We start from the raw sequence: 25,338 nt of genomic DNA, 5'->3' as shown, positions 1-25,338 counted from the left end.
AGTGCTGGGATTAAAGGCATGCGCCACCACCGCCCGGCCCCCAAGCACCATTTTTTAAAAAGTTGAGGGGAGGTTAAATTTCAATGTATCTGTTATACAGGACAGGACTGGCCTCTGAGCCAAACTGCTGCCATGTTCATGAGTAGACCTGTGCCTGCTTGCGAAATATCATCCCAGCTGGGCCTGTGGACTATTCCCTCATAGAAAAGGGGTGGGAGGGTTATGAGATATGGTGGTTTAAGGAGGAATAGCCCCCATAGGCTCATAGACTTGAATGTTTGGTCATTAGGAAATTGTACTACTTGGCAGAAGTTAGGAGGTGCAGCCTTGCTGGAGTAGGTGTGGCCATGCTGGAGGAAGAATGTCACTGTGGGTGGGCTTTGGAGTTTCAAATGCTCAACCCAGACCCAGTGTCTTCCTCTCTTCCTGCTGCCTGTTGATCCAGATGTAGAACTCTTACCTACCTCTCCAGTACAATGTCTGCCTGCATGCGCCGTGTTTCCCATCACAATGACAATGGACTAAATCTCTGAACTATATAAGCCAGCCCCACTGAAATTCTTTCCTTTTTAAGAGTTGGTGTGGTCATGGTGTCTCTTCACAGCAATGAAACACTAAGACACAGGACCTCACTGGAACATCCAGTTGTATATTGTCATTCTGCCAGCCTGGGGAATCGAGAGGGGCTATAACACACAGGTGGGGACAGGGATCCATCTACACAGCCATGTGGAAGTCATCATCCATGCTGGCTGCAGACCTCCCAAGTGGGTCACCCACACTTCTGCCCAGAAGCCCTCACCCACGCTCTGTAAGTAACCCTAAAAAACCCATTGGCTAGTCATGTTAAACTTTAGTTTATCACTGGGACCTCATGGAGGTAGTGGGAATGCTGTCTATAAGCCCAGTTTGGGATGATCTTTTGCAAGCAGGCACAGATGAACTCATGAGCCCCGTGGTGACAGGAGATGGCTTCAGATGCAGAGAGGAGCTTTCTGGGAACCACTGAGAACTGACCCTGCAAAGCTAAGCTCTTACAAACAGGCTAGAACGGGGTGTCCCTGTTACAAGAGTCCTGGTCAAAGTCAACAGGTTTCTACAATGTGGAACTTTCCAGAACCCCATTCCTATGAGGTTATGTGTCCAAAACTTATAAAAGGGAACCAGATCACACAGGCTGACCCCAAGCTCACAATCTTCCACGTCTGGGAATTTTCCATGGGAGAAGGTGGCAATACTGTATTCAAGGGTTGGCCTTGGGACTGGGGTTGTGGTTCAGTGGCAAGGCACTTGCTTTGCTTGCACCAAACCTTAGGTTCCATTCCCAATAGTACACCAAAAAGGCAGGGGAGTGGCCTAGTTAGGGCCTACTAAGGTAACTGCGGTGCTGAGCTGCAGAACAATGTCCTCTGTCCTCTGTTCACACCGCCCATTCCAACATTTACAAAGAAGACTGGAGCCATGGAGGGTTGTGCGATCAAGACACAATCAGCCCAGGCATCAACAGAGGGTTCCAATGCTGTCCCAACAGAGGAGGGGGATCATCGACTGAAAGGATTAAGTGTAAGGATGGGGGTGATAAGCAAAGGTCAACAAACAAGGCAAAGACTTGTCTTCAGCTACACCGGAGGGAAGGGAGCCTTCCCCATGCTCACTGAAGAGCGCTGCCAATGAGGCCAGTCTGAGCAGGGGCTCCCCTCTAGACACAAGAGACTGGTTCAGGAAGGCAATCCTCGAGTCCCCTCTGGGATTCTGACCTGGAAAACCTCCTAACAGACCCGAGGTCTGAAACACCTTCCAGGTCTAACAGAAAGCTCACAGAGTTCAGAATGGACCCAGTAAGCACTTAGCTTGGCTTAACACAATTCCAATTTCTTTTATATTTGCATGTGCATGCGCATACATGTCTGTATGTGTGATGTGTATGTTAGAAGACACATATGACGGGTTAGCCTTTACCTTCCTGAGGCAGAGTTACTAACTTCATCACTGTTGACAGAGTTCCCAGAGACTCACCTGGGTCTCTGCCTCCTAGCTCACAGTAGGAAGCCTTGGGGATACAGACAAGCTATTTGTGTCCAACTTTATGTGGGTTCTGGAGTTCTGAATTTAGGTCCTCGCATTTGTGTGACTAACCAACCACTAACCACCCCATCTTCTCAGCCTCCAAATTGCTTTTCAATAGTTTTAAAAATAATTATGGGTCTTTTGCCTGCGTTGCATGTATGTATACCACATTGTGTCTAGTCACAGCAGAGGCCAGAAGAGGGTATTAGATCCCCTGGGACCTGAGTTCCAGACAGTTGTTAGCCTCCTTGTGGGTACTGGGAACCCAATCTGGGTCCTCTAGATCAGTCATTGCTCTAACTACTGAGCCATCTTTCTAGGCCTCCTCCCCTCAATATTCTAAATAAAGAAAGCAGGGCACAGGGATGCAAGCCCACAATCCCAATAGTTGGGGGCGGGGGGCAGAGAAACAAGGCTGAGGCTACACCAAGAGTTTGAAACCAGACTGAACCACATAGAGACCCCATCTCAAAATCAAAATGACAATAAACTCTAAAACAGGGTAAGAGGGGCTGAGATCAGAGTTCAGGGCCTTTGAAAAGCATTTACTGGGAAGCAGAAACCCACCAGAAGCTGTAATCCCAGGTGGGAAAAAAGAGCCAAGCTGAGGGAGGCCACCTGACTGACACTGGAAAGCACATTAGATGTGAAGGGACACCTCTGAGGTCCAGAGAGCAGGTAAGAAAAGAGGCCCCAACCAGCTTCCCATCCCCTCAGCCCCGCCCTGGTGCTCAGTCAGGCTGCTTCCTTTTATTCCTGCTAGAAGCATCACCGAGTGCCATCCACTGAAGTCCTGGCAGGACTATAAAGTGACCACATCAGTGACATCTGGCTCCCCCTTGGAGCTGGGGTTTAAAATCAGACACGTGGTTTTGCCTTCAAAGTGACCTTTTACAAAAGCCTTCCCAAGAGCAGTCACTTCCTTCAGGGCTTCGGCTTGCAAGACAGGCAAGAGCAGAACTTCATAGGCCTGCTTTCATTTTCCCATTCCACCTGCCCCCACAAGCGGGAACTGATTTACGCAGCAGTGGTACAAAAGAAGGGGGAAAAAGAGGACTTAAGACAGTAACTCAACTGCTCTGTGGTGCGTATGTTGTCTCAGTGTCAGCCTTTTGGTCTTTGGGTCGATCCTGCAACAACTTAATAATAGCTGCCTGCCCTCCCTGTTAATTAAGAGCTTACTGGGGGCCTTACCTCACTGAGGGAGGCAATTAGTGGCTTCTCTCAATGGATGATAAAAACAGCCAGGTGTTTTTATCTAAATTCAGCTGGTGCATTCTCTCCATCCCTCCTCTTTTCTCTCTCCTCCTCTCCTCTTTCTCTCTCTTTTATCTAAAAGTCTTTCTGTCTAGCCTAGGCTAGCCTCAAATTGTCTAGCCTCCCAAAGGTCTAAGCTGTCATGAATAACTTACGTATGTATTTGTTATTACATTCATGGCATTGGATAGAGATCATAGGGCAGCTTGCTGGAGTTGGCTATCTCCTTTCTCTGGGATAAAACTAAAGTTGTCTGGCTTGGTGGCTAAGTGCCTCTCCCAGGTGAGCCAACTCACTAGCTCATGCCAAGTTTTAACGGGATTCTCAAGCAGTTTTTTTTTTTTTTTTAAATGTGTATTGGTGTTTTGACTACTTGTCTATCTATGCACCAGGTGCGCAGTGCCTGAGGTCAGAATATGGCACTGGATCCCCTGGAGCTGAAGTTAGAGTTAGTTGTTGGCCATCACGGAGCAGCTAAGAATAGAACCCGGGTCCTCTGGAAGAGTAGCTCGCTCTCTTAACCACTGAGCCATCTCTCCAGGCCCTCAGGGGACAGATCATAGGCTTTCTATAGTAGCAGGGAAGGCAAGACCCACCAGTAACCTCTTTTAAACTATGAAGCCCTCAACTTGCAAGAGATTAGACAAGCACAAGGCATGCTCATGGTCCCAAAAAGATCCTGCTTTAGATAAATTACGTCTTTTGCAGTTTACATCTGAAGAGCAGCAGAAAAGCTAAAAGCTGTAACTGTAAGGTCTAGGCATGAGTGGATTCTGAGTTTGACCCCACAGCGTGGCACCCAAACACAGAGCACAGGCAACAGAGTTTACTTCCGGTCAAGACAGCATTATCGTTACGAACATCCAGAGGAATGGTCTCACCGGCTGAGCATCTCAGAAAATGTTCACCTGATTCACCCAGCAAAGAACCAGCGCAGGCCTCAGGGCTGGGGTTCAGTGGTTAGGAGCGCTGGTTGCTCTCCAAGAGGACAAAGGTTGAGGTCCCAGCACCCACATGGTAATTCATATGTCACCAACTGTAACTCCAGTTCCGGGGGATCTGATGCCTTCTTCTGGCATCCACACATATGCATGCAGGCAAAACACTCAAATGTAAAAGAAAATAAATCCTAACAAAATTAAAGAGGAGGAGGAAAAAGAGGAGAAAAGTAGCGCAGCCCTAAGCCCTTCTTCCACCGTTTCCAGAGGCTTCCATCTAGATATATGATGTTTCCCATTTTCTCTGTCCCTTCCCTCTTCAGGTTCTGCGGGATTTAACTGGGAGAATTCTAGTGCCAATGGCCCTCCTGGTGGCTCTGAAGACCTGGGCACAGGCCCCATCCTGCTAGGTACGTGGGAGAGATTTGACCTGCTCTGTGACATTGTCAAAGGAGCTAATCCTCAGCAGACACTATGAGTCGCTCCCCACAGACAAGTCATAGCCCACAGACAAGTTTATGGCTCCCAGGCTTCTACCCCAAAGATCTACCAGAATCAACCTGGTCCCAGTCTTCACCATCTTTGATGTTAGAGGAAAATGTAACCCACCACTTGCCTCCCCGTTCTGGGTCAGAAGAGACTCTCTGAGCCAGCCCACTGGGGACAAGGCCAGGGTCCCAGCTCCACTGGGAAATGTTCCCCACTCTTTCCTGATTGGGCAACAATGAAGGCTATGTGAGGAGAGGCAGGTTAAGCCCCTGGCCACAGTAGTCCCCACTCAACCTGGCCTAGCTATTAAAAAAATAGCAGTGAGGGGGACAAGAACAACCAATTTTGGACGCCTGCCCGCCCCCCTCCCCCCATGAATTGCTCATTTCTTTTGTTTGCATCGCACACAAAAAGCCCCTGGGCTTTCTTGGCTTTCACCTCACCAGAATAATCCTGCCATTAATGAAGAAAGAAACCGGGTAACCTTTGTGCAGAAGCTCTGCCATCAGAAACTCCCCAGGGACCCCTCAGGGCTTTCTCAGGAAGATGGTGGTGCCTGGAGGTAGGTGGAGCCTGTGCCTCAGCCAGGACAATCCTTTGACACTGTAACACAATGTCATCTACAAAGTTATGCTTGAGAAGCTCACAATTGAGTTACAAAAATAATTGCCTCCCAGAAAGAAAGAAAGAAAGAAAGAAAGAAAGAAAGAAAGAAAGAAAGAAAGAAAGAAAGAAAGAAAGAGAAAAAAGATCTGTTTTAACTAGTTTTATGATTTTGGGTGGGTCATAGCTATCTTTGGGTGCATGCAGCTCCCAGGCTTGTACACCTGCAAGTGGCAGCAAGGCTTTGTTTTGTTGGAAACGTAGGTCTTTTCAAAGGACCAGAGCTGGGGGCACAGAACAAGGACATTGTGGGATTGTCAGAATCATTGTTCATCCCAGTCCAGCTGGATAAGAGCCAGCTGTCAACAGCTCCTGTGGGACCCCAGGCACTTTTAAGTTAGGGAAGGGCACTTAAGATTCCACCCCCAGCAGGTGGCCACTCAGAGGCCCAATCTGATGGCCCCAACTGTACCTGTCTAGATCAGCCTCGGGGACTTCCTGGGGTCACAGACCTGGAGTCCCTTTACCCAGTTCCCTGAAGTCCTCCCTAGCAATCATAGCGCCTGTCCTTCCTATCTTCCCAATTGCAGCAGGCTGGGAAACCAGATTTTCAGTGGGTTATCACAGCTCCCACAGTCAGAGTGCTCACTCCGGCTCGCGGCAGGCGAACGCAAAGACAGAGTTAACACAACACCCCTGATGTCTAGCCTGCTCACGACCACTTCTGTCCCACAGCTCCTGGCTTTCTTGAGCTCCCGTTTGTTCACTCCCTCATCTCTAGGCTCACGTGTGCTGGGGCCTCTGAGGCAGGAGGAAGCACAAAGACAGTCCCAGAAGGGTTGCAGGCACAATGCAAGTGCTGCACTGTGAGGTGGCAGTGCAGAGTCACCTGCTGCACAGGAGCCAACAGAGGGGCAAAGATGCAGAGCCCATCAAGGGGACGTCTGCTGCACAGGAGCCAACAGAGGGGGCAAAGGCGCAGAGCCCAGCAAGGGGACTTCTGCTGCTAAATGGTTTTGGGGTGCCAGAATAATCTGGAAAGGGAGAAGCAGAACAGCTCACACAAGACATTCTGAAAGCGCTGACGTCATCAGGGTATCAAGAGCACAGTGAGGTTGAAGTAAGGGCCAACATCTGGCGCCTGTCTCGGGAAAACCTCTCCTCTGGGTACCAACACAGAATAGATTTTTGGAGGGCACCACCCAACTGGTGAGTATATGGCAGCCTTAGCCAAGGATGGAAGAGTTGGGGAGGTGGATCCGCATGTGGAGTAGCACAAGGCAAGTTTGAACTCCCAATTAACCTGCTCTTACACAGCCAGTGCCTAGGGACCTTAGGGAAAATTCTCTTCCTTTTCTGGTAAAAGATGAACATTTTTTTTTGAAAGCTGTAGAACACCAGTTGTGGTGGTTTGAAAGAAAATGTCCCCCAACGAGAGTGGCACCATTAGGAGGTGTGGCCTTGTTGGAGGAAGTTTTATCACCATGGGGGTGGCTTTGAGGTCTCTTTTGCTCAAGCTTCCCTCAGGGTGACAGTCAGTTGACTTCCTCCTGCCTTCTGGTCAAGATGTAGGACTCACAGCTCCAGCACCATGTCTGCCTGCACGCTGCCATGCTTTCCATCATGGTGACACTGGACTGAACCTCTGAAACTGTAAGCGAGCTACTCCAATTGAATGTTTTCTTTATAGGAGTTGCCATGGTCACGGTGTCTTTTCACAGCAATAAGAAACCTTAACTAAGACAGAAGTTGGTACCAGGAGTGGGGTATTGCTGTGATGGGCTGACTATGTGTTTGAAGGAATTTGGACTTTGGTATTTGGGTTTGGAAAGTGTTATAATGCTTTAAGCACTGCTTAATGGGCCACACTAATAGGAGCATAGAAGACAGTGCTGCTTAGAGTTATTTGAACTATGGTGGTGCTCACTCAAGAGGTTTCAGAATAGAATTTTAGTATGTTGCCTAGAGATTGTTCTTGTGATATTTGGTGAAACAGATGCCTTTTGCCTTTGTCCTAAGAGTCTGCCTGAGGCTAAAGCAAAGAATTTTGGATTAATTTCATTGGCAGAAGAAATTTCAAAACAGTCTAGTATAGACTCTGTTGTGTGGGTATTAATGGTAAACTCTAATGAAGATATATAATGAAAAGGAGCAAGCTAAGCAAGGAAAAGTGCATTCCACCAGAAAGTGGAATGGAGCTAAATCTTCTGTTCGAGGAGATAAACAGATGAAATGGAATAAGGGGAGTGGTGACCTCAGGGCAAGAGCCCACACTGCTGTTTCCAACTGGGGGGAAAAGGAACTGAAGAAAAGCTTAGAGCCAGGTGTGGTGGGGCACACCTTCAATCCCAGCACTGGGAGGCAGAGGCTGGTGATCTGAGTTTGAGGCCATCTTGGTGCACAGAGCAAGTCTCAGGACAACCAAGCTTAGGCAGCGAGAGACAGAAAGCTGATGAAGATGTAACTGAATGAGGGGACCATGTTCCAGCCCCAGTAAACAGCAGAACTTGGCAGCTTCGGCCATATGGTTCTGGTTCTGAGTCAAGAGTAGAAGAAAGGGGTTATAGAATCTTCCTCTAGGACTAAGGAAAGGCACTGAGGTCAGGCATGTGTCAGTGGTGTTCTGAAAGGAGGACTGGAAGGGCCCTTGCATGAAGTTGTGACTACTTTGAAGACCTCAAGATGTTGGAAATGCCAGAGCCATGGGATACCTGCCAAAGAAAGCTGCTAACAGGGAGTGGAACCAGCCCAGGAGAAAGAAGTTAACAAAGTACGGGAACCTTCTGTGTGAATGCTCCCACTGATGCCAGGTATATTATGTGGAAACAAGGTTTGGCGGCCTCCAAGGCCACCCTAAAGGGGCATGATAATGACCAAACAAGTTAACCACACGAACTGCCTCTCATAAGATGCCAAGAACCTGCCAAGGAGGTGCCTAGGGAACAGCCCTGGGACGCCAACAATGCAAGTGTGACCGGGGACAATTCAGCCTCAATGGAAGGCACAGGTTCCTAGAATCACCAGATCAAAGCCCAGGCACTTCATGGGCTTGTTTCTCTGGTCATCCAAACCCTATGTTTCTCCAGATGTTGCCAACATTCCCAGGAGAGGGGCTGGAATCAAGACTCAGCAGTTAAGAGGTCTTCTCTTCCGAAGAACCTGAGTTTGGTTTTCAGGACCCATATCAAATGTTTCATCAACTCCAGCCCCAAATGTCCTGACTCCCTTTCCTGGACTCAGAGGGTACTTGCCCTCACGTGTAAACCTTGCCCTCCCCCTGCAACGTACACACATAATTAAAAATAACAAAAGTCTTTTAAAAAGGATTGCAGGCAAATAAGTTCTCAGCTGCAAACAGTACACAGAAAAGAACTCACCTGGTTAAGGATCAGCTATTACTTCATGATCCCAGGGTGCTTTTCGAAAGGGGTCTGGGTTTTGCTGGGTCTGAGTTGGCACAGGCAGGCTGGCCTGTGATTTGGGACAGGGAACAGAGTGAGAAAATTTGGAGGTGGTTCATTCAGAAAGGAGAGGGAAATGAGCAGATGGAGAAGGCAGAGGCTCTAGTGGCCTGTGGGATGCAGGTCTGGAGCTGGCCTAACAGTGTGTGAGAGAGAGAGGGGACGGGGGAAGTCCCGGGATGATTTTTCTCTTTTGGTTGGTTACCAGTGGTTGAGCTCAGGGCCTCTCATGCTAAACAATACTCCATCACTGAGCTACATCTCGAGCTGGTCTTGACCTCAATTTGCAGTGCAAGTGGACTTTGAACTTGAGAGTTTCTTCCACCTCGGAAGAGCTGGGCTCACAGGCCTGTCCACCACACTTGGAGGGAGTCTTCCAACCAAGTTGGCCAAAGGAGCATGCCATGCTGCAGCCTTGAAAAGTTCTGAGGGGCTGGGCCCCAGGATAGAGGTGCCCCTGGAACCGGTCCTGCTGGGGACTATGGGGACAATGCCCCGAAACACTAAAGGCTTTCCATGATCCTAATGAGCTGGTCAGGCAGCACTCACCCCTGCTGATTCCCAGGTCAGGAAATTCAGGAAGTAAAGGGTCTGGGGGAGGCACTAAGTGAAGCCTAGTCCTGCAGCCAGTTTGGGGCGGGGGCTTGGAGACAGCCAAAGGCAACGCCCCGGCTTTAGTGTAAGGTGAGGCCTGACTTATGACTCCAATATGCAGAGAGTACACACAGGCTGTCATCCTTCTGTTCTCAGCTATCCATCTCTGCCCCTACTTCTCCCCCACCAACAAGACTCCTTCCTGTGCCCTCTTCTAGGCTGGCACCACCTTAAACCCAGCAGCCTTCAGTGTCTAGAGCACCCGGCTAGAAGCAGTGACCTAATTAGGGCCCCAACTGTACACTCTGTGGTCACGCGATCTTGGGCACAACCTGAGAAGTGGTCATTTACCTTTTTCCACATCTCACTTACAGGCTTGTGCTTGAGCAGGTCAGTGGCTCTCTGCTCCAGGGAGTTGCAAGGCCCTACCACAGGCCTGAGTCACTGCCTGGCAGTGTACAAGCCCTTCACGCAACTGCAGCTTGACTGAGCCCAGAATCGCTGTAGGAGGTCCATGCCCCCGAGATGGCCAGCAAGACCACAGAGAAATGTCGGTCACCCTCAACTGTAAAGAATCCTTGACTAGAGAAGCAGTTGAGTTGGTAGAGTGCTTAGTCATCCTGCCATCCCTGTGGCGCTAGGGACTGACGGCATGGTGGCATACATCTATAAAATCCCAGCGCCTCCACTTGGAGGTAGAGACAGGAGTATCAGAAATTCAAGGTCACCCTTGGCTATATGCCAAGTCTGAAGCCAGCCTGAAATGAATGAAATCCTGCCTTTAATTTTTTTTTTTCTTTTAAAACATTTGGCTCTGACGGGCAATGGTGGCGCACACCTTTAATCCCAGCACTTGGGAGGCAGAGGCAGGTGGATCTCTGTGAGTTCGAGACCAGCCTGGTCTACAGAGCTAGTTCCAGGACAGGTTCCAAAGCCACAGAGAAACCCTGTCTCGAAAAAAAATTAAAAAAATAAAACATCTGGCTCTAGGCAGGGTGTGGTGGCGCATACCTTTAATCTCAGCTCTGGGGAGTCAGAGGCAGGAGGCTCTCTGAGTTCGAGGCCAGCCTGGTCTACAGAGTGAGTTCTAGGACAGCCAGAGCTATAGAGAGAAATCCTGCGTCAAAACACACACACACACACACACACACACACACACACACACACACACACACGTGCGCACGCACACACGGCTGATTTCCCAGGGGGAGGAGGGAACCACACAAGAGACAGTAACTGAGAGACCTAAGCATCACCTGCTGGAAACTGACTGGAGGGCGTGGCAGAGACAGACTGGAAGGACCAGTGAGAGAAGGGAGAGGTGGGCCTTAAGGGGCAGCAATGAGGAGTCTAGCTTTTTTTCAGGAAAGTTCTATGCACCTCTAATCCACAAGGGCTTTTGAAAAAGGGGTGAGTAATGAGATCTGGGCTCAGGCAAGGTCCCTATGGCTACAATGTACAAGATAGAAGGATGAGGCCCAGTGTGACATGAGGTGGGGGAGGGGGATCCAGTGGGACCTGGAGTTCAGGCAGGCTGCAGAGGCAAGAAGTGCAGTGATCCGTGTCAAGGGTGGCTGCGACTTAGAGCCTAGGGCTTGGGGTAGAAGGGACATTAATGAAGAAGACTCTTGACACAGAAGACCAGAGTGCCGGGGCCTGTCGTCTGGCTGCTCTGTGGCTTCACTGCCTTGCTGTACCATGAGCATGCTGCTGGCCCCCAATGCAGAGCACAGAAAGGCAGGATCGAGCTCCTGTGTGTGCATGGCTAAAAACTGAGCCTGTATACAGTAGGCACTCTGTGTGACTCCACAGAACACCGCTGCAGGGGGGGGCACTGCTCAGTTTCACTGGCTACCCTGTGCAGGGGCGTCTGAAGCACTTAGGGAGGGGCAAAGAAAGTCACTGCCAAGATCAAACTGGGCAGGATCCAGGGCCAGCTTCCCCAAGGCCATGACTGAACTCAGCAGGTCCCCATGGCCAAAGAACTAGGGCTGTCAGCAGTGAGCTATTTTTGGCAAGAGCTCTCCCAAAGCACAATGGGTATTCAGTAAGTATTGTGGCAGGGAGGAGGGAAGGGAGAGACGAGAGGGGGGTTTGGGTAGGTTCTCTGGGTGTTTTACCACCAGGAAGGGGTGGAAAGACCAGCACACAACGGCCTGTAAGTCCTAAACATTATTCCTCTGCTTCCTGCAATCCTAGTCCAAGTTGGCAGTAGACCGAGGGTGGGTCTGTGACCTACCAAGGGCCTTGGAGAGGGAGACTAGACAGCCACCACACCCACCAGCAATGAGGGTCACTAGGTTGGAATCAGACCCTAGCACAGCTATGAGGAGCCCCCTGCCCCTCTATTGGGTCTCCACCCAGTCCCCACCCTGTCTCCAAGGTCCTGCTTAGCCTAGGAAGGAGGTCTGCTGTGATCACCAGCAAACCAGGCCTAGCTCTGAGCCAAAGAACTGGTCTTCTTTCAGAAGCAAGGGATGTCAGGCTGAAACAAACAAGGGAGGCAGAGAGGTGCCTCAGCAGGTAGAGTACTTGCCATGCGAGCCCAGAGACCTGAACTAAAGACCTGAATTCGATCCCCGGGACCCACATAAAAGTGAAAGGAGAAAACAGACTCCGCAGAGTTGTCTTCTGACCTCTACACATGTGCATCGCACATACAACAATGATGCTCTGTTTAATAAATAAATCAAATAGGCCAGGGCTGAGTGTAGCTCAGTGGGAAAACACATGCCTAGCATGCACGCGGCTCTGGGCTCTATCCCCAGCACCGTCAAAACAAGATACTCACAGATCCACCGACCAACAGACAGATACACACATACAACTGCCTACACAAGCCTGGGGCGGGGCGGCGGTGGTGCATGCCTTTAATCCCAGTACTTGGGAGGCAGAGGCCGGCGGATCTCTGTGAGTTCGAGGCTAGCCTGGTCTACAAGAGCTACCAGGACAGGCACCAAAAACCCTGTCTTGAAAATCCAAAAAAAAAAAAAAACAAAAAACAAAACAAACAAACAAACAACTGCCTACACAAAAGCCTCTAAGTCAAGGGTTAGGGACCTTAGCAACAAAACCACAGGCCACTACTAAAGGGACAAGGCCCATGAATGCAAGTTGATGCCACACACGCCTGGTTTTCCGAGGGGAGGAAGTCAGAGGCTTGACTCCCCAAGACACACTTGGTAGAGAACACAAAGGAGGCTGGGGGGGGAGGGGGAAAAGGGAGGAGGGGAGCAATGGTAAGCAGTTCTCAAGAACAGAAGGCAGGCAGGAGCGGATGAGCATGTCTAGCTGGGCCCTTCAGACTCAGAGCGGTGCAGTGAGGGGTGCAGTGGAGGGTTACCTGAGAGAAGGTTGGGAAGACAGCGGACATAACATCCCACACAGCCCCATATAGTAGCCCATACCCATAGGCAAGAAGAAAACAATGGGGATAGATGCGGATTGCAGAGACAGAAAAGAGTGTCCCAGGAGAAAGGACTCTAAGAGCCACCCCTCCTTCATGATAGGATTCTCCATGCCCCACTGTTGGCCTCCATACCTGCCATCCAAAACCCCACAGGTAGATAAAAACACAGGTAGGGGCCAGGCAGTGGTGGTCTCTAATCCTAGCACCCAGGAGGCAGAGGCAGGTGGATTTCTGTGAGTTCGATGCCAGCCTGGTCTACAGAGTGAGTTCCAGGACAGCAAGGGTTACACAGAGAAAACCTCTCTCAAAAAAACCAAAATAAGCTCTTTTGGGACTTGGCTCCAAGATGACCAAAAAAAGGAGAAACAACGGTCGTGCCAAAAAGGGCCATGGCCATGTGCAGCCAGTTCGCTGCACTAACTGTGCCCGGTGCGTGCCCAAGGACAAGGCCGTTGAGAAGTTCGTCATCCGGAACTTTGTAGAGGCCACTGCCGTCAGGGACATGTCTTCGACGCCTATGTGCTCCCCAAACGTTATGTGCATCACTGTGTGAGCTGTGCTGGTCATAGCGAGGTGGTCAGGAAACGATCTCAAGAAGCTCGGAAGGACCGAACACCCCCACCATGATTTAGACCTGCAGATCCTGCACCACAACCTCCACCAAAGCCCATGTAAAGAGGTGGCTTCATAGAGACAGAAGAAAACACCTTGGAAAAATAAAATGGGACTTATACTTAAAAAAAAAACCCAAATAAATAAACAAACAGAAACACATGCACACATACACACACATAGGGCTGGAGAGTTGGCTTAGCGGTTAAAGCACTGCCTGCTCTTTCAGAGGATCCGGGTTCAGTTCCCAGCACCTATATGGCAGCTCATTGCTGCCTGTGACTCCAGTTTCACATGATATGATATCTTCACAAAGACATACATGTAGGCAATACACACATGCACATGAAATAATAAATTAATTAAAAAAAGAAACACACACATAAAAAATAGGCATACAAGAATCATGGTGCATTATCTCACAAAAGAGACCCAGAGAGACACAGTTGGGGCCACTTCTCTTTCCTCACTAACAGAACCCCCACTGCAGGCCATAGGAAAGGGTAGCTAGCTCCAGCTTGGCAAAACCCATTATAATATCGCCTTTGCCTGGGTAGTCACTGGCCTGGATAGACCCAGGGTTCAGCACTAGCCTTTGAGATGACAAGGGGCTGTAGAGGGGACACAGCAGTGACCGTGTCCAGCTATTTTTTCCCTATCATAGGAATCTTTTAGGCTTAAAAACCATTTTCATCACTCTGTTTTAAGGTAGCATCCTTCAACTTCCCATACGATGTGATGCAGAGGAGACTCGGAGAGAGAGAGTGAGGTGGGAAGCAAGGGACTGGGAGGAGAGGAACATTCATGCATCTTTCTGCTAGAGACCAAGACTCTCAGAGGACCAGCCCAGAGCTACTTCCCAGGGATTCGGGCCAGTCCTGGGTTCTCTTGCCTCTCCCTCAAGTCAAGATGGTTAACTATACAAACCCAGTGCAGGTGAGAACACTTCAAATCCGGGGGTGGGGTGGGGGTGGGGGTGGTGGTGGTGGTGGTTACTACTGGCGAGGGCTATGGTCCAGGGGTCAGAAAAGCCCTTAGCTTCCATTTGTTTTTCTCCATTCTACTCTTCCTATCGTGTGTGCGTGTCTTTGTGTGTGTGTGTGTGTCTGTGTGTGTGTGTCTGTGTTTGCTTGCACTGGGGATGGAACCCAGAGCCTCAAGTATGCTGACAAGTGAACATTCTACCAATGAGCCATGCCTTGGCTGCCATCTGCCCTATGGTAAGAACCAATTCACACTGAAGCTTAAGAAGCCTAAATGTGGGCACCTCCCTCTATCTGCCTTAAGAGGATACGCCTCACTTGTATGCAAAATTCTCAGCCTGTCTAGAAGAGTTAAGAGTGTGGCTCCATGGTCAGAGGATACGCTTGACACGCACAAGCCTTGAGTTCTAGTCCCAGAACCAAAACCAAGAGAGAAAGAAAATCCAATCCCCACACTCCACACTCCTTTCTTCCTCCTCCTGGGCAGACTAAGGAGGGAGGAAAAGTGGAGAGGGGGAGGGAAGCCCACGCTTTCAGTAGTCGGTGGTCAAAGGGGAATGTGGCCTTGGCAGAGCATTGTGACATCAGCATTTCAGATTCTTAATAAAACAGCAACGTTCCTATCGGCTAGCATTCCCCTTCCCGCCCTCTCTTTGGGGAGTTGAAACACAAGCTCTCACCACTGTGCTGAAGAGGTGCCACAGCTCCACAGCTGTGCGGGAAGCTGCTGCGCTTGGGTCCCGCCTGTGAGTGGAGTGGCTGTCCCCGGTCCCTCCCTTCGCCAGGGGCCTCTTCCTGCCTGACCTCGATGGCACAGCCAGCTGCGATCGCGTTTCAGCCATGTACATACACTATAGGGTTAGTTTCTTCTGGGCCCTTCTCACCCTTCCTTTAAAACCAGGCCACTATTCCGGCTCCAGCTATCCAGTGACACACTTACACGCTTGGAAACAGAGAGGCAATAGCTCTCTGGCCAGGCTGCCTACGCCTCTGGCTCCCCACACTCATTAGAAAGTTGTCTTTCTTCTCCAGCACTCCATTTAGAACTCAGGACACTTGACACCTACTCCAAGAACCCAGCAAGCTCCCCAGCTGGGAACCCCTCCTTCCCGCCCCCTCCCCGCTTCGAAAGCTTTGAAAAATATAAGGAACCCCTACGCCAAGCCATTTAAAATAGGAAAATCAAATATAAAAGACCAAAGGATATTTTTCCTGTGCCTGGGTGAATCTCTCCAGCCTTGCCTCCTGACAATGAGTGGGTACGCTTTGTGTGCGCTTTGTGTGCGTAGGTCTAATCAGGTTACACCCTGCAAGGGGCCCAGGGAGAGAGGGCGACATCAGAATTCGCATCTAGAAACTACTGCAAAGTGAAATTCTGGCAAGCCCGACTGAAGCCAGAGCGCTCTCCGCACAGATGTGGCTGGGCTCCACTGGATCGCTTTTCCACAAGAGACTGGCTTCTGAGAGGGCTAGTCTACGGGGAGCACGGGGAGGGGGCTGATTCCCACCTTCCTGAATCTCAGGTCCATCCGTTCTGAGGACTGCATGGCTTGTCTCACTCACTTTCCTTTGTTAATTGAACCCTCTTTCCCCCACATCATGTCCATCCAGAACCTTACAATGGTGAAGCCCTGTGAAGACAGACAGACAGACAGACCACACACACACACACACACACACACACACACACACACACACACACACACATACACAGAGCGCGCAAATGACAGGAACAGAGACAGACACACACAGACAGGAAGTAGAAAGATTCTGCCTGCCTGGAGCTGGCAGAGCAGGCAGGGTATGGCCAACACCCACCTGCACTGCAGACTTTCAGCTCCCAGAGAATAAAGTGCACCTGTCTTCAGCCACCCAGGATATGGAACTGAGTACTGAGTTCTGGAAGCCTCAGGGAAGCGGGACACTGAGCCAGAGATCTGCCTACTACCCCAGAAGGACCAGACCACAACACAGCTCAAAGAGCAGGCTGCCTCTGAGTGTGGTGCTACGGACCTGTGGTCCACTTAGTGAGACCCTGCCACTAATGACGAGAAGAGGAAGGACAAACCACCAAGCAAAAGCCCCTGAGAGTCAGTCACTTTTGAGTAGGGGAAGCGTGTCTCGTTAAACAAGAGCAGTGCAAATTTCCATGGGGACAAAATGGCAGCCATGTAATCATCTAACACTCTGTGAGTACAGCCAGCTGTGTTAGCTCATTTCCATAATCCCAGCACTCAGCCTGAGGCAGGAGGGTTGCTTTCAGTTCAAGCCTAGCCTGGGATACAGAGTGATACACTACCAAAAGCCATCATCATCATCATCATCATCATCATCATAATTGAAAGTCAGTGGCTGAAACCAGCCCAGGAAGTGTTTCCAAAAAGCATCAGTGAACTGCTCCCCACACACCACAGGACAGCCCCAGCTGGCAAAAGGGGACCCCAAACACAAAGAGCACTCAAGCTGGCTGCCCAGAGGAACTCCCCTGGGGAGCAGAGATAGGGCCAGGTTTGAACCTCAGAAGTCCTGCTTGCAGCCATGCTCCTTGAGACCTCCCAGAGTGGTTGGTCAGCCAGGAGGGAGAGGTAGAAAGCCGTCCAATAGAAGACATGTTTGCTTGTTTGTTTAGTACAATGTTTGGGGCCAGTGAGGGGTGGTAAGGGGAACCTGAACTTGCCCCAGACAACCAGGCTCTCAGGGTCAGGAAGACGGAGTTGATTCGAATGCACTGCTCTCTAGGAGTCTGGGTTGAAGGAGCCCCAGGCCTTCTGCAGGGTTCCTTGTCTGACCCAGAGCTAACAGTCAACACAGCACACTATGACCAAAGTGTGGGGCTTAGAGGGCACGTGGGTGTTCAGGAGGACCTGGGCAGTTTTATATTTTCTTTTAAAAAAATCGTGCAGAAGGACAGGGGTGTGGTTTAGTTGGTGAAGTGCTCGCCTGGCATACACAAAGCCCTGGGTTTGATCCCCAGTACTGTGTGAATGGATAGGGTGGTACAAGTCTGTAGTCCCGACACTTGAGAGCTAGAGGTAGGAGGATCAGAACTTCAAAGTTCAACTTGGCTACATGGTGAGTTCAGGGCTAGCCTAAGATATGTGAAATCCTGTCTCCGAGAAAAGAAAATAATAATAATACAGAGCCCACACAGCACACATATCTCAACACTCGGAAAGCTGAGGCAGGAGCAATGCCGTGAGTTCCAGGATAGCCTGGTTATACAGTAAAAACCCTTCTTAATAAATTAAGTTTTGCAGAATGGTAGGCAGAGGAAAAGGAACACTAACAAACCTACGGGACAGGTGACAGGGCCAGGCCAGAGCAGATCTACAAATCACAGAGCCCCAGGGGCTTGGAAAGGACTCAGGGCCCCGCCCTTGCCTGGGTAAGGTCGGGGCAGAGCACAGACACACACCTGTATGTGTATACAAACACCAGTTGATGGAATGTACCAAGGACCAAGAGCCAGCTGGCCACTCTGAGGCAGCTCGAGGTGGAAGAAAGCAGTTGACAAGAAGGGAGGTCAGCTGGGCAGATCTGACCACAGGCACCTCTGAACCGTTCAGAAAATGTCTTCACTCACTGCTAGTTTGGGCTTCATGTCTCCCTGGGACAAGCAGGTCAGATAAGAGCTAAACCCAGAGTTTATTAGGAGAGTCTAGACAGCAAATCTCCCAGCCTGGGGGAGCCTGACTGTGGGGGAGAAAAGATGGTGTTCCTGCTGCCTCAAGATATAGAAAACTCAGCAGAAGCACCTGTGGGAAAACGGTCTCAGTTGGGGACAGTGACTTCTATTACTGAGTCTCATGAACATTTAGAAGGTCTGAACTCAACAACCCGTTAGACATGGGGAGCCTGAGGTAGGCAGAGCTGAGGGGAAGGCACGAGGCTCAGTTCTAGCCAATGAGAGCGAGAGCAAGGAATTCACCCAGAGCACAGCACCTGGTTAAGAGCCAATAATAAACAATAGTAAAGTCTTTCCTCTCTCTCTCTCCCTCTCTCTCTCTCTCCCTCTCTCTCTCTCTCTCTCTCTCTCTCTCTCTCTCTCTCTCTCACACACACACACACACACACACACACTTAAGAAGGGCACAGAAAGGCTGCTGTGACTACTCTTTCTCACAGATTTTTCTAGAGCAGCTGTGGCCATACTTCTGCCAATGGAAGGAGCCACCTGGGAATAATGACAGAAAAGAAAAAATAAGGTGTGTGTGTGGGGGGTGGCTTTAGAAAACAAGAAATGTGCTGAACTTGTAAGCAAGTAACCTCAACAGCTGGAAGCCTGGACTACAAAGTGAGGCCCTCTAGAGGGGGTGGGAGGAGATCACTGAGGACCAGGACCTAGCCAGTCTCACATAAGACCCTAACTCAAAATCCTAGAAAGGGAGAGAGAGGGGGTGGGGAGGAAAGACCAATGAAACAGGACCCGAGTCTCCCCGATCCAGCCACACCTGAAGCCTGTCCTGGCTTTGCTGTAGGAGCCGGATAACTCCCCTTAGTTCATGCTAAATTTTATTGCAAGTAACAAAAGGTCTGACAAAAAGTGGTCGGCAAAGGTCTGCAGAAATACCCTGCACTATTGCGCCGCTGGTTCTGCTGGAACACCAGTTCACACACTGCCCTCCCTTAGCTGGATGGTGGGCCAGTGCCTGGTGTTTGCCAGCGCTAACATTGCCGGCCCCAGAGACCTCCCGACTGGGTGGACTTGACTCTTCTTAGGCCGTCGACTAAACTAACTTAATCTTCCAAAGAGCAGTTTCCCAGTAAAAACAAATGAAGCCCTCGGAGAAACAGAGAGACCACAGATGGAGGTGAAGTGAACCTGCCGGGACTGGAGGGATGGCCACGCCGGTGAGCATCCAGGCTAGAGCAGTCCTTCCCAGGCAATGTAAAACCCAAAGTAAATCACTGGGGTCTCTTGTCAAGATACTGTGTGTCCCCGGGCTTTACCACCTACGCTCGAGTCTCATTCTTTATAGTTCCAACTCCACCTTCCTGGATTGCCCAAACTGAACCCAAAAAACAGTGGCTGGGATCCAGGGACTGAGATATCGAGGTGTCAGAGGCGAGTATTGCAGGTGCGGGCTCTGCAGACCTCCGGCGGGAGCGAGGCGGTGCTCGACCTTTAAATAGAGCCTCCTTGCGGAGGGCAAACACATTCCAAGCGCTCTTAAAGACGCCCAAGCATGACCTGGCCAGCGGCCTTCGCTCCCCCAGCCTTTTTTTTCTCGGTCTCAACCCAATTCTGGAAATCATATTAATAGCTTGGTGAGGCATTTTCGGTGTACAGACTACTGTGTGGACTTAAAAGGCAAAGGCGGGGCCGGCGAGATGGCTCAGCCGGTAAAGACACTTGCTACCAGCTCTGACCACCTGTATGGTGGAGGGGGAGAACAAGTTGTCCTCTGACCTCCCGAGTGTGCCATGGTACTTCCTCACGCATACACACTCACAGCAAATAAATAAATGTGCCGGGGCGGTAGTGGCGCAGGCCTTTAATCCCAGCGATCGGAAGACAGAGGCAGGCAAACCCTATCTCGAAAATAAATAAATAAATGGGATTTTTTTTTTTTTTTGAGACAAGGTGTTACTATGCAGCCATGGTTAGCCTCTGCTTCCCAAATCCAAATGTTGGGAAAGAAAACAAACCTAAATACGGCGGGGGGTGGGGGCGGGCAAGGGTCTTTACTGCCTCCCTCTTCAGGTAGGGAAATGAGGCCAGAGAAGAGACCTCTCAAATGACAGGACACCCATTGGGTCTCTGTATTCTCTCCTCTTCTGACGGGTGATCCGGACGCCAGCAGCCACCATCCTAGTGACCGGTAGCAAGAACCAGATCTGAGCCAGCGGCCTCTGCAACCCAACCAGCTGAAAGGGATAACCGACTAGGCGACTCCCTCAGGTGGCTCCCGGTCTCTTCCCGAGTGGAAATCAACCAAGTTCCGAGCCTTGGGTTCATCCCTCAGATCCGGTGCGCAAGACAAGGATTAACTTTCACCTTTGTTTTAAAAGATAATAGGCCAATCTAGCTAATTTCTCCCTGAGGGATAAAGTTAGGCTGGCAGGTGAGGTGCGCCCCGGGCTCGCTTCCTAGAAGTTGCTCAGAGCAAATCTCTGGACCTGTGTGTGCGTGTGGGGGGCGGGGGTGAGTGGAGGGAGCAGGGGATTCCAGAGAGTGGACTTTAGTGGGAACTTCTGAGCTCTGCCTGAGCAAGAGAGCTCCTCTCAGATCCCTAGCCTGGCTAAGTCCCTAATGGGGCGCAATCGACTCCTGTGCGCACGATCTGGCTGCACTGGACCAGATAGATGCTCAGTGCACCTCCTGGACCCGTGTGTCTCCTCCCCGCACCGTCCCACTCGCGGCGTGTCTGCCCCTCACCCTGTCCCAGGCCTCCCGTTCCTCGGGGGCGCAAAGCTAGCGCTCACGTTTTAAACATGCTCTCCAGATCCTTGAGGAGGCGACGGCTGAACTCCGGGAACTCGGTGTAGGGGTTGAAGACCTTGCTGCGGCGGGACCGCACTTTGCCCTGGTGGATGTCGAGCCTGCGGCTCAGCTTGGCGCTCAGCTCAGAATCCGCGTTGGCCACGGGTGCCCGGACAGGCAGTTCGGGCTCCTGGTTCCCTGCTGGGGCAGCGCAGGGTGTAGCGTGGGGGGTACCCTGATCGGTCTCTGTTAACCCCTCTAGTCTCAACCGGCGCTGCAGCTTGCGAGCCAGCTCCTCGCTGGACATGGTGACGGGTGGTGGTGGTGGAGCTGGGTCGCGCGATCCGGCACCTCGACGCCGACGGCTGCGGGCTGCGCGATCTTTGCCGGCTCGTGGCTTTGTGACGCTCGGTGGTGTCGCTCGGGACCCGGCGGTTGGGTAGAACCGCGGATGGGCGGGGCGGGCAGGGCGGAGCTGCGGCTTTAAGGCGGCGCGGGAGCAGCAGAGTTGCCTGTTTGATAGGGGACAAGCGGGTGTCTGTGAGTCCTAGGGGTCGCGTCTGCCTAATCCTCCCTGAGGCTGGGGACTGGAGGCTGACCCGTCCCTCAGTCCAGGCATGGACCCTAAAATCAACTGATCTTGCCTCCAGAATCCACCCTCGGGGAACTGAGGGACCTCGTGGTTCCCAGGGGACCGGTAGCAAAGACTAGGGAGTTAAATTTGGCAACCGGTCAGGCAGTTAGTTACATTCCCTTCCAGAAGCGCTCCAGCCAGGGTGCTCGTGGTCTGGGCGGCGGGAGAACTGGGCGCGCCTGAAGATACCTCCGTGCCCCCACGTGGGTAGGGGGCAGTTATCATGCTGAGGCCCTGGAGGAGGAGCTGCCCCAGGCAGTGCGGGGCCGCTTCTCAAGTAGCACTGAAATGTTTCCACAAAAATTAAAAATACTAAACAAAATAATAAACAAATTGAGAAAAAAAAAACCCTCCTGATTCCTGGAAAGTGAGATCAATGCAGCAAGTATCTTGGTTTTATGGCTTTGAAAAACAAAAACAAAAAACCTTTTTTTAAAAAATGTAAGGGCCACCACTGCGGAGGAAAGAAAAGGCTTGAAAATAAATAAGGCAACTTTTAAAACAAGCAAGCAGAGCCGTCATTTTCCCTAAGGAAGAATGGTGAGGGTTGGGGTTACGTCAGCCAAGCATGGAGAAACAGCTTGTAAACACGGTAGTGGTTGCACGGGGGACCAGCTCTGCTCCGACCCTTGTGTTCTGATGACTGGGATGTGTCTGCGATGAGCCCAGCGCTCCTCAGAAAGGGATGAACGACTGGTAGCTTGCGCATCTTCGGGACCTGGGGGAGGGGGTGGTTGTTCAGAGCCTACATCTGCTCTGATGAAATTGTAATTAGATCAGCTGGGTGTGGGGGGGTACACGCCTATAATCCAGCACTCAGGAGGCTCAGACAAGAGAATTCCAGGGCCAGAAGCCAGCCTGGGGTTCATAGCAAGACCCTCTGTTTCAAAACAAAGCAAAAAATTTTACTGGAGGGAGGTATGGCTCAATGGCAGAGTCCCAGTGTTTAACGTGAAGGAGGGCTGGAGTTCAATTTCTAAGCTCACAAACACAAAGTAAAAATATGTGTTTTTTTTTTAATTCCATTCAAGAAAATAAGTCATTAAAATAAAGGTACTTTTCCTGGGCATGGCTACTCATGCCTGTGATTCCAGCACTTGGAAGGTTGAGGCACTATACTTACACAGTTAAGACCCTCTGCCTCAAAAACCAAACCAAATCAAAATAAAAACAGTTATTGGGGTTACCATGAGAGGTGCAGCTCAGTAGCAGACCTTTATTCTTGGCATGAAAGAGAACCTGGGTGAGTGTGTGTGTTTAAAATGTTATTGGGGGGTCCAGCACAATGGGCTTAGTAGGTAAAGGTTTGTTATGTGCTAAAACTTTTCCTGGGGAGACAAAACATACTTGTCTACTCACCCCAGATAGGGAATCCGCCACCAACCAAATACCTCCAAAGTCCAACTTAGTAAACCAAGTTTTTTTGGGCTTACTTACAGGGCTATTGGTGAGGGGTTAATTTCAGGAGCAGAAGTGACTTAAAGACAACTGCATCACCAAGGTTCACCCCAGCATGAGTGACAGCTCACAAAACCTGGGAAACCCGAAGGGCACCAAATAGCCTGCAGGCAGCTCAGCAGGTTGGAGAGTGTCCTCCCCACATGGCAGCCCAGCTGGTCTCAGACTCCTCTTTGCAGCTTGGCTCCTAGGAGAGTCTTCTTTGCAGCTAGGCTCTGTTGACTCTGGCAGGGAGTGGCCTAGAGAATCCAGTCCGTTTCAGGGAGTTCCTGAAGCTCTTTTGTTGTTGTTAACTCCCTGCTCAAGGAGCTCCTGTGCAAGATGGGGTGCTTGCTGCGAAGCCTGAGAACCTGAATTCCATCTCTAGGACTCACCTTGGACTCTACAAGGTTGTCCTCTGATCCTCCCACATGTCCACCATGGCAAGCACGCAAGGTCTCACTGTGTAGTTCCGGTTGTCCTATAACTCACTATGTAGACCAGGCTGGCTTCAAACTCACAGAAGGCTGTCTGCCTCTGCTTCCTGAGTACTGGGATCAAAGTGTGAACACCATGACCAAAAAGCTGCTAGTCAAGGCTAGAAAGACAGTTTCATGATTAAGAACACTAGCTGCTCTTCCTGAGGTCTCTGGTCCCGTTCTCAGCACTCATACCCACCTTTAACTCCAGTTCCAGGGGATCCAATACCCTCTTCTGGCTTTTGTGGACAGCTATACATACTTGCACACATACATGCAGACACACACATATAGATAAAAAATGAATCTGAAGAAAGAGAACTGGAAACGTAATGTTGACCATGAAGAAATATAGGGAGTGTTGATGTTTTTGCTTAGGACAGTTGGAAGCATCTTGACTGTATCATCCATGATCTCATTTATTTTGCTAATAGTCTTCTGGAGTGGCTGAGAAATTTATCCATTTCATAGGGGAAAAAAATCAAATAATTTTGTTTCTTAATTGTTTGTTTCTTTTTCTTTCTCTTTTGTTTTTAGACAAGGTCTCATGGAGCCCAAGTTAGTCTCAACCTTCTATGTAGCCAAGGATAGCCTTGAACTCCTCATCTTCCTACCCCCACCTCAAGAGCACCGGCCTGCACCATGTAAAGCTGTTTAGACCCCAGGCTTCTGATCTAATTACATTGCTGTAACAAACCATCCTCAAACTCAGGGGCCTTAGACAACATTTATTCTGCTCACACATCTACACTCTGGGCAGAGTTCTGTGGAGAAACCTCTTCCCGAATCTACTTCACAACATATACTGTACACTAAGAGAGAAGAGGGAGCCGGAGCAGTGGCTGCTCTTGCAGAGGATCACAGTTGAGTGTCCAGCACCCTCATGGTGTAACTCCAGTTCCAGGGAATCTGACACCTTCTGGTCTCTTCAGGTACCCCTCCACACACACACACACACACTGCAAGTTACAGTTATACACACTCTTAAATAATAAAAATAAGTTAAAATAAATAAACAAAGGGTCCAGGAAAGCATTCTCGGGCACCTTCGAGGTGACATTTAAGTAGTGAGCAGCCGGAAGTGAGGGGACCCAACTGAGCTGTGGGCTCACAGCACCAGTCAGTTGGAGGTGGTTGGCATCAAATTCTCCCCCTCGTTGCCAGCACACTGTTCCTCACACTTGCATCCTGTCACTGCCTGCTAGCCAAACTTGCACCTGTGATGTTCCTGGCACAGTCCCTGAGGTCCAGAGCTGACACAACAGCAGCAGAATCCTCTGGAAACTCCACATTCAAATGTGGAGACAAAAGTTTAGGGGTCCTGATGCCCCAGGCTTCTCAGGGCAGGTCAGCAGGTTCCAACTCCCAGAGATGCAACCCTCTTTTGATCTCTAAGGTTCTGGTCACCCTCAGAGCCTAGGGACCAAGGGACCACAAGGATATACTAAAGACACAGCCTAGGGCAGACCTGGACTACCTGTCAGCTGTCTGTGGCTTTTTTTTTTTTTTTGAGACAGGGTTTCTCCTTAGCTTTTTGGTTTTTTTGTAGACCAGGCTGGCCTCGAACTCACGGATATCCACCTGCCTCTGCCTCCCGAGTGCTGGGATTAAAGGTGTGCGCCACCACCGCCCGGCAGCAATGCCCTTTCTAGTACCTCACCTGATCCAGCCCTTCCCACAGCCTGGGCGTGGCTGCAGGAGGGTCCCACCCCACTTCCCAGAACCCTTCTCTCCGGCCCCCACGTGCGTGCCCTTCCTCAACCCTGTTGATCAAGTCTGCAGCCTGGGGTGGCTCAGTTCTCCCGACCTCCATTCCTCCTCCGAACCAGGCTTTCCCAGGTGACTTCTGCCCACCTGCATACAACACTGATGGTCAGGTCATCCAACAGAAAGAAAGGGCATTTTTGTTTTGTTTTGTTTTTAATTTATATCACTTTACTTTTTTTTTTTT

At 50.4% G+C, this 25,338-nt stretch overlaps 1 protein-coding gene and 1 pseudogene across 1 annotated transcript in view; one reads left to right on the top strand and one right to left on the bottom strand.

Annotated features, from left to right (window-relative positions):
* Efhd1 (EF-hand domain family member D1) overlaps positions 1-21,320 on the bottom strand; it is a 47,093-nt gene extending 25,773 nt beyond the window's left edge. Inside the window, exon 1 of the mRNA XM_050123182.1 lies at positions 20,840-21,320. Coding sequence (XP_049979139.1) covers positions 20,840-21,144 — 305 coding nt within the window. The 5' untranslated portion in view covers positions 21,145-21,320. The remainder of the gene's footprint in view (positions 1-20,839) is intronic.
* Positions 13,165-13,493, top strand: LOC126489114 (40S ribosomal protein S26-like; annotated as a pseudogene).
* Positions 21,321-25,338: the final 4,018 nt, after the last annotated feature.

This window comes from Alexandromys fortis, unplaced genomic scaffold, assembly GCF_014885135.2.
Source record: "Alexandromys fortis isolate MF-2015 unplaced genomic scaffold, M_Fortis_MF-2015_v1.1 scaffold_213, whole genome shotgun sequence".
In the NCBI taxonomy this organism is placed as follows: domain Eukaryota; kingdom Metazoa; phylum Chordata; class Mammalia; order Rodentia; family Cricetidae; genus Alexandromys; species Alexandromys fortis.
This window is presented reverse-complemented; position numbering and strand designations above follow the sequence as displayed.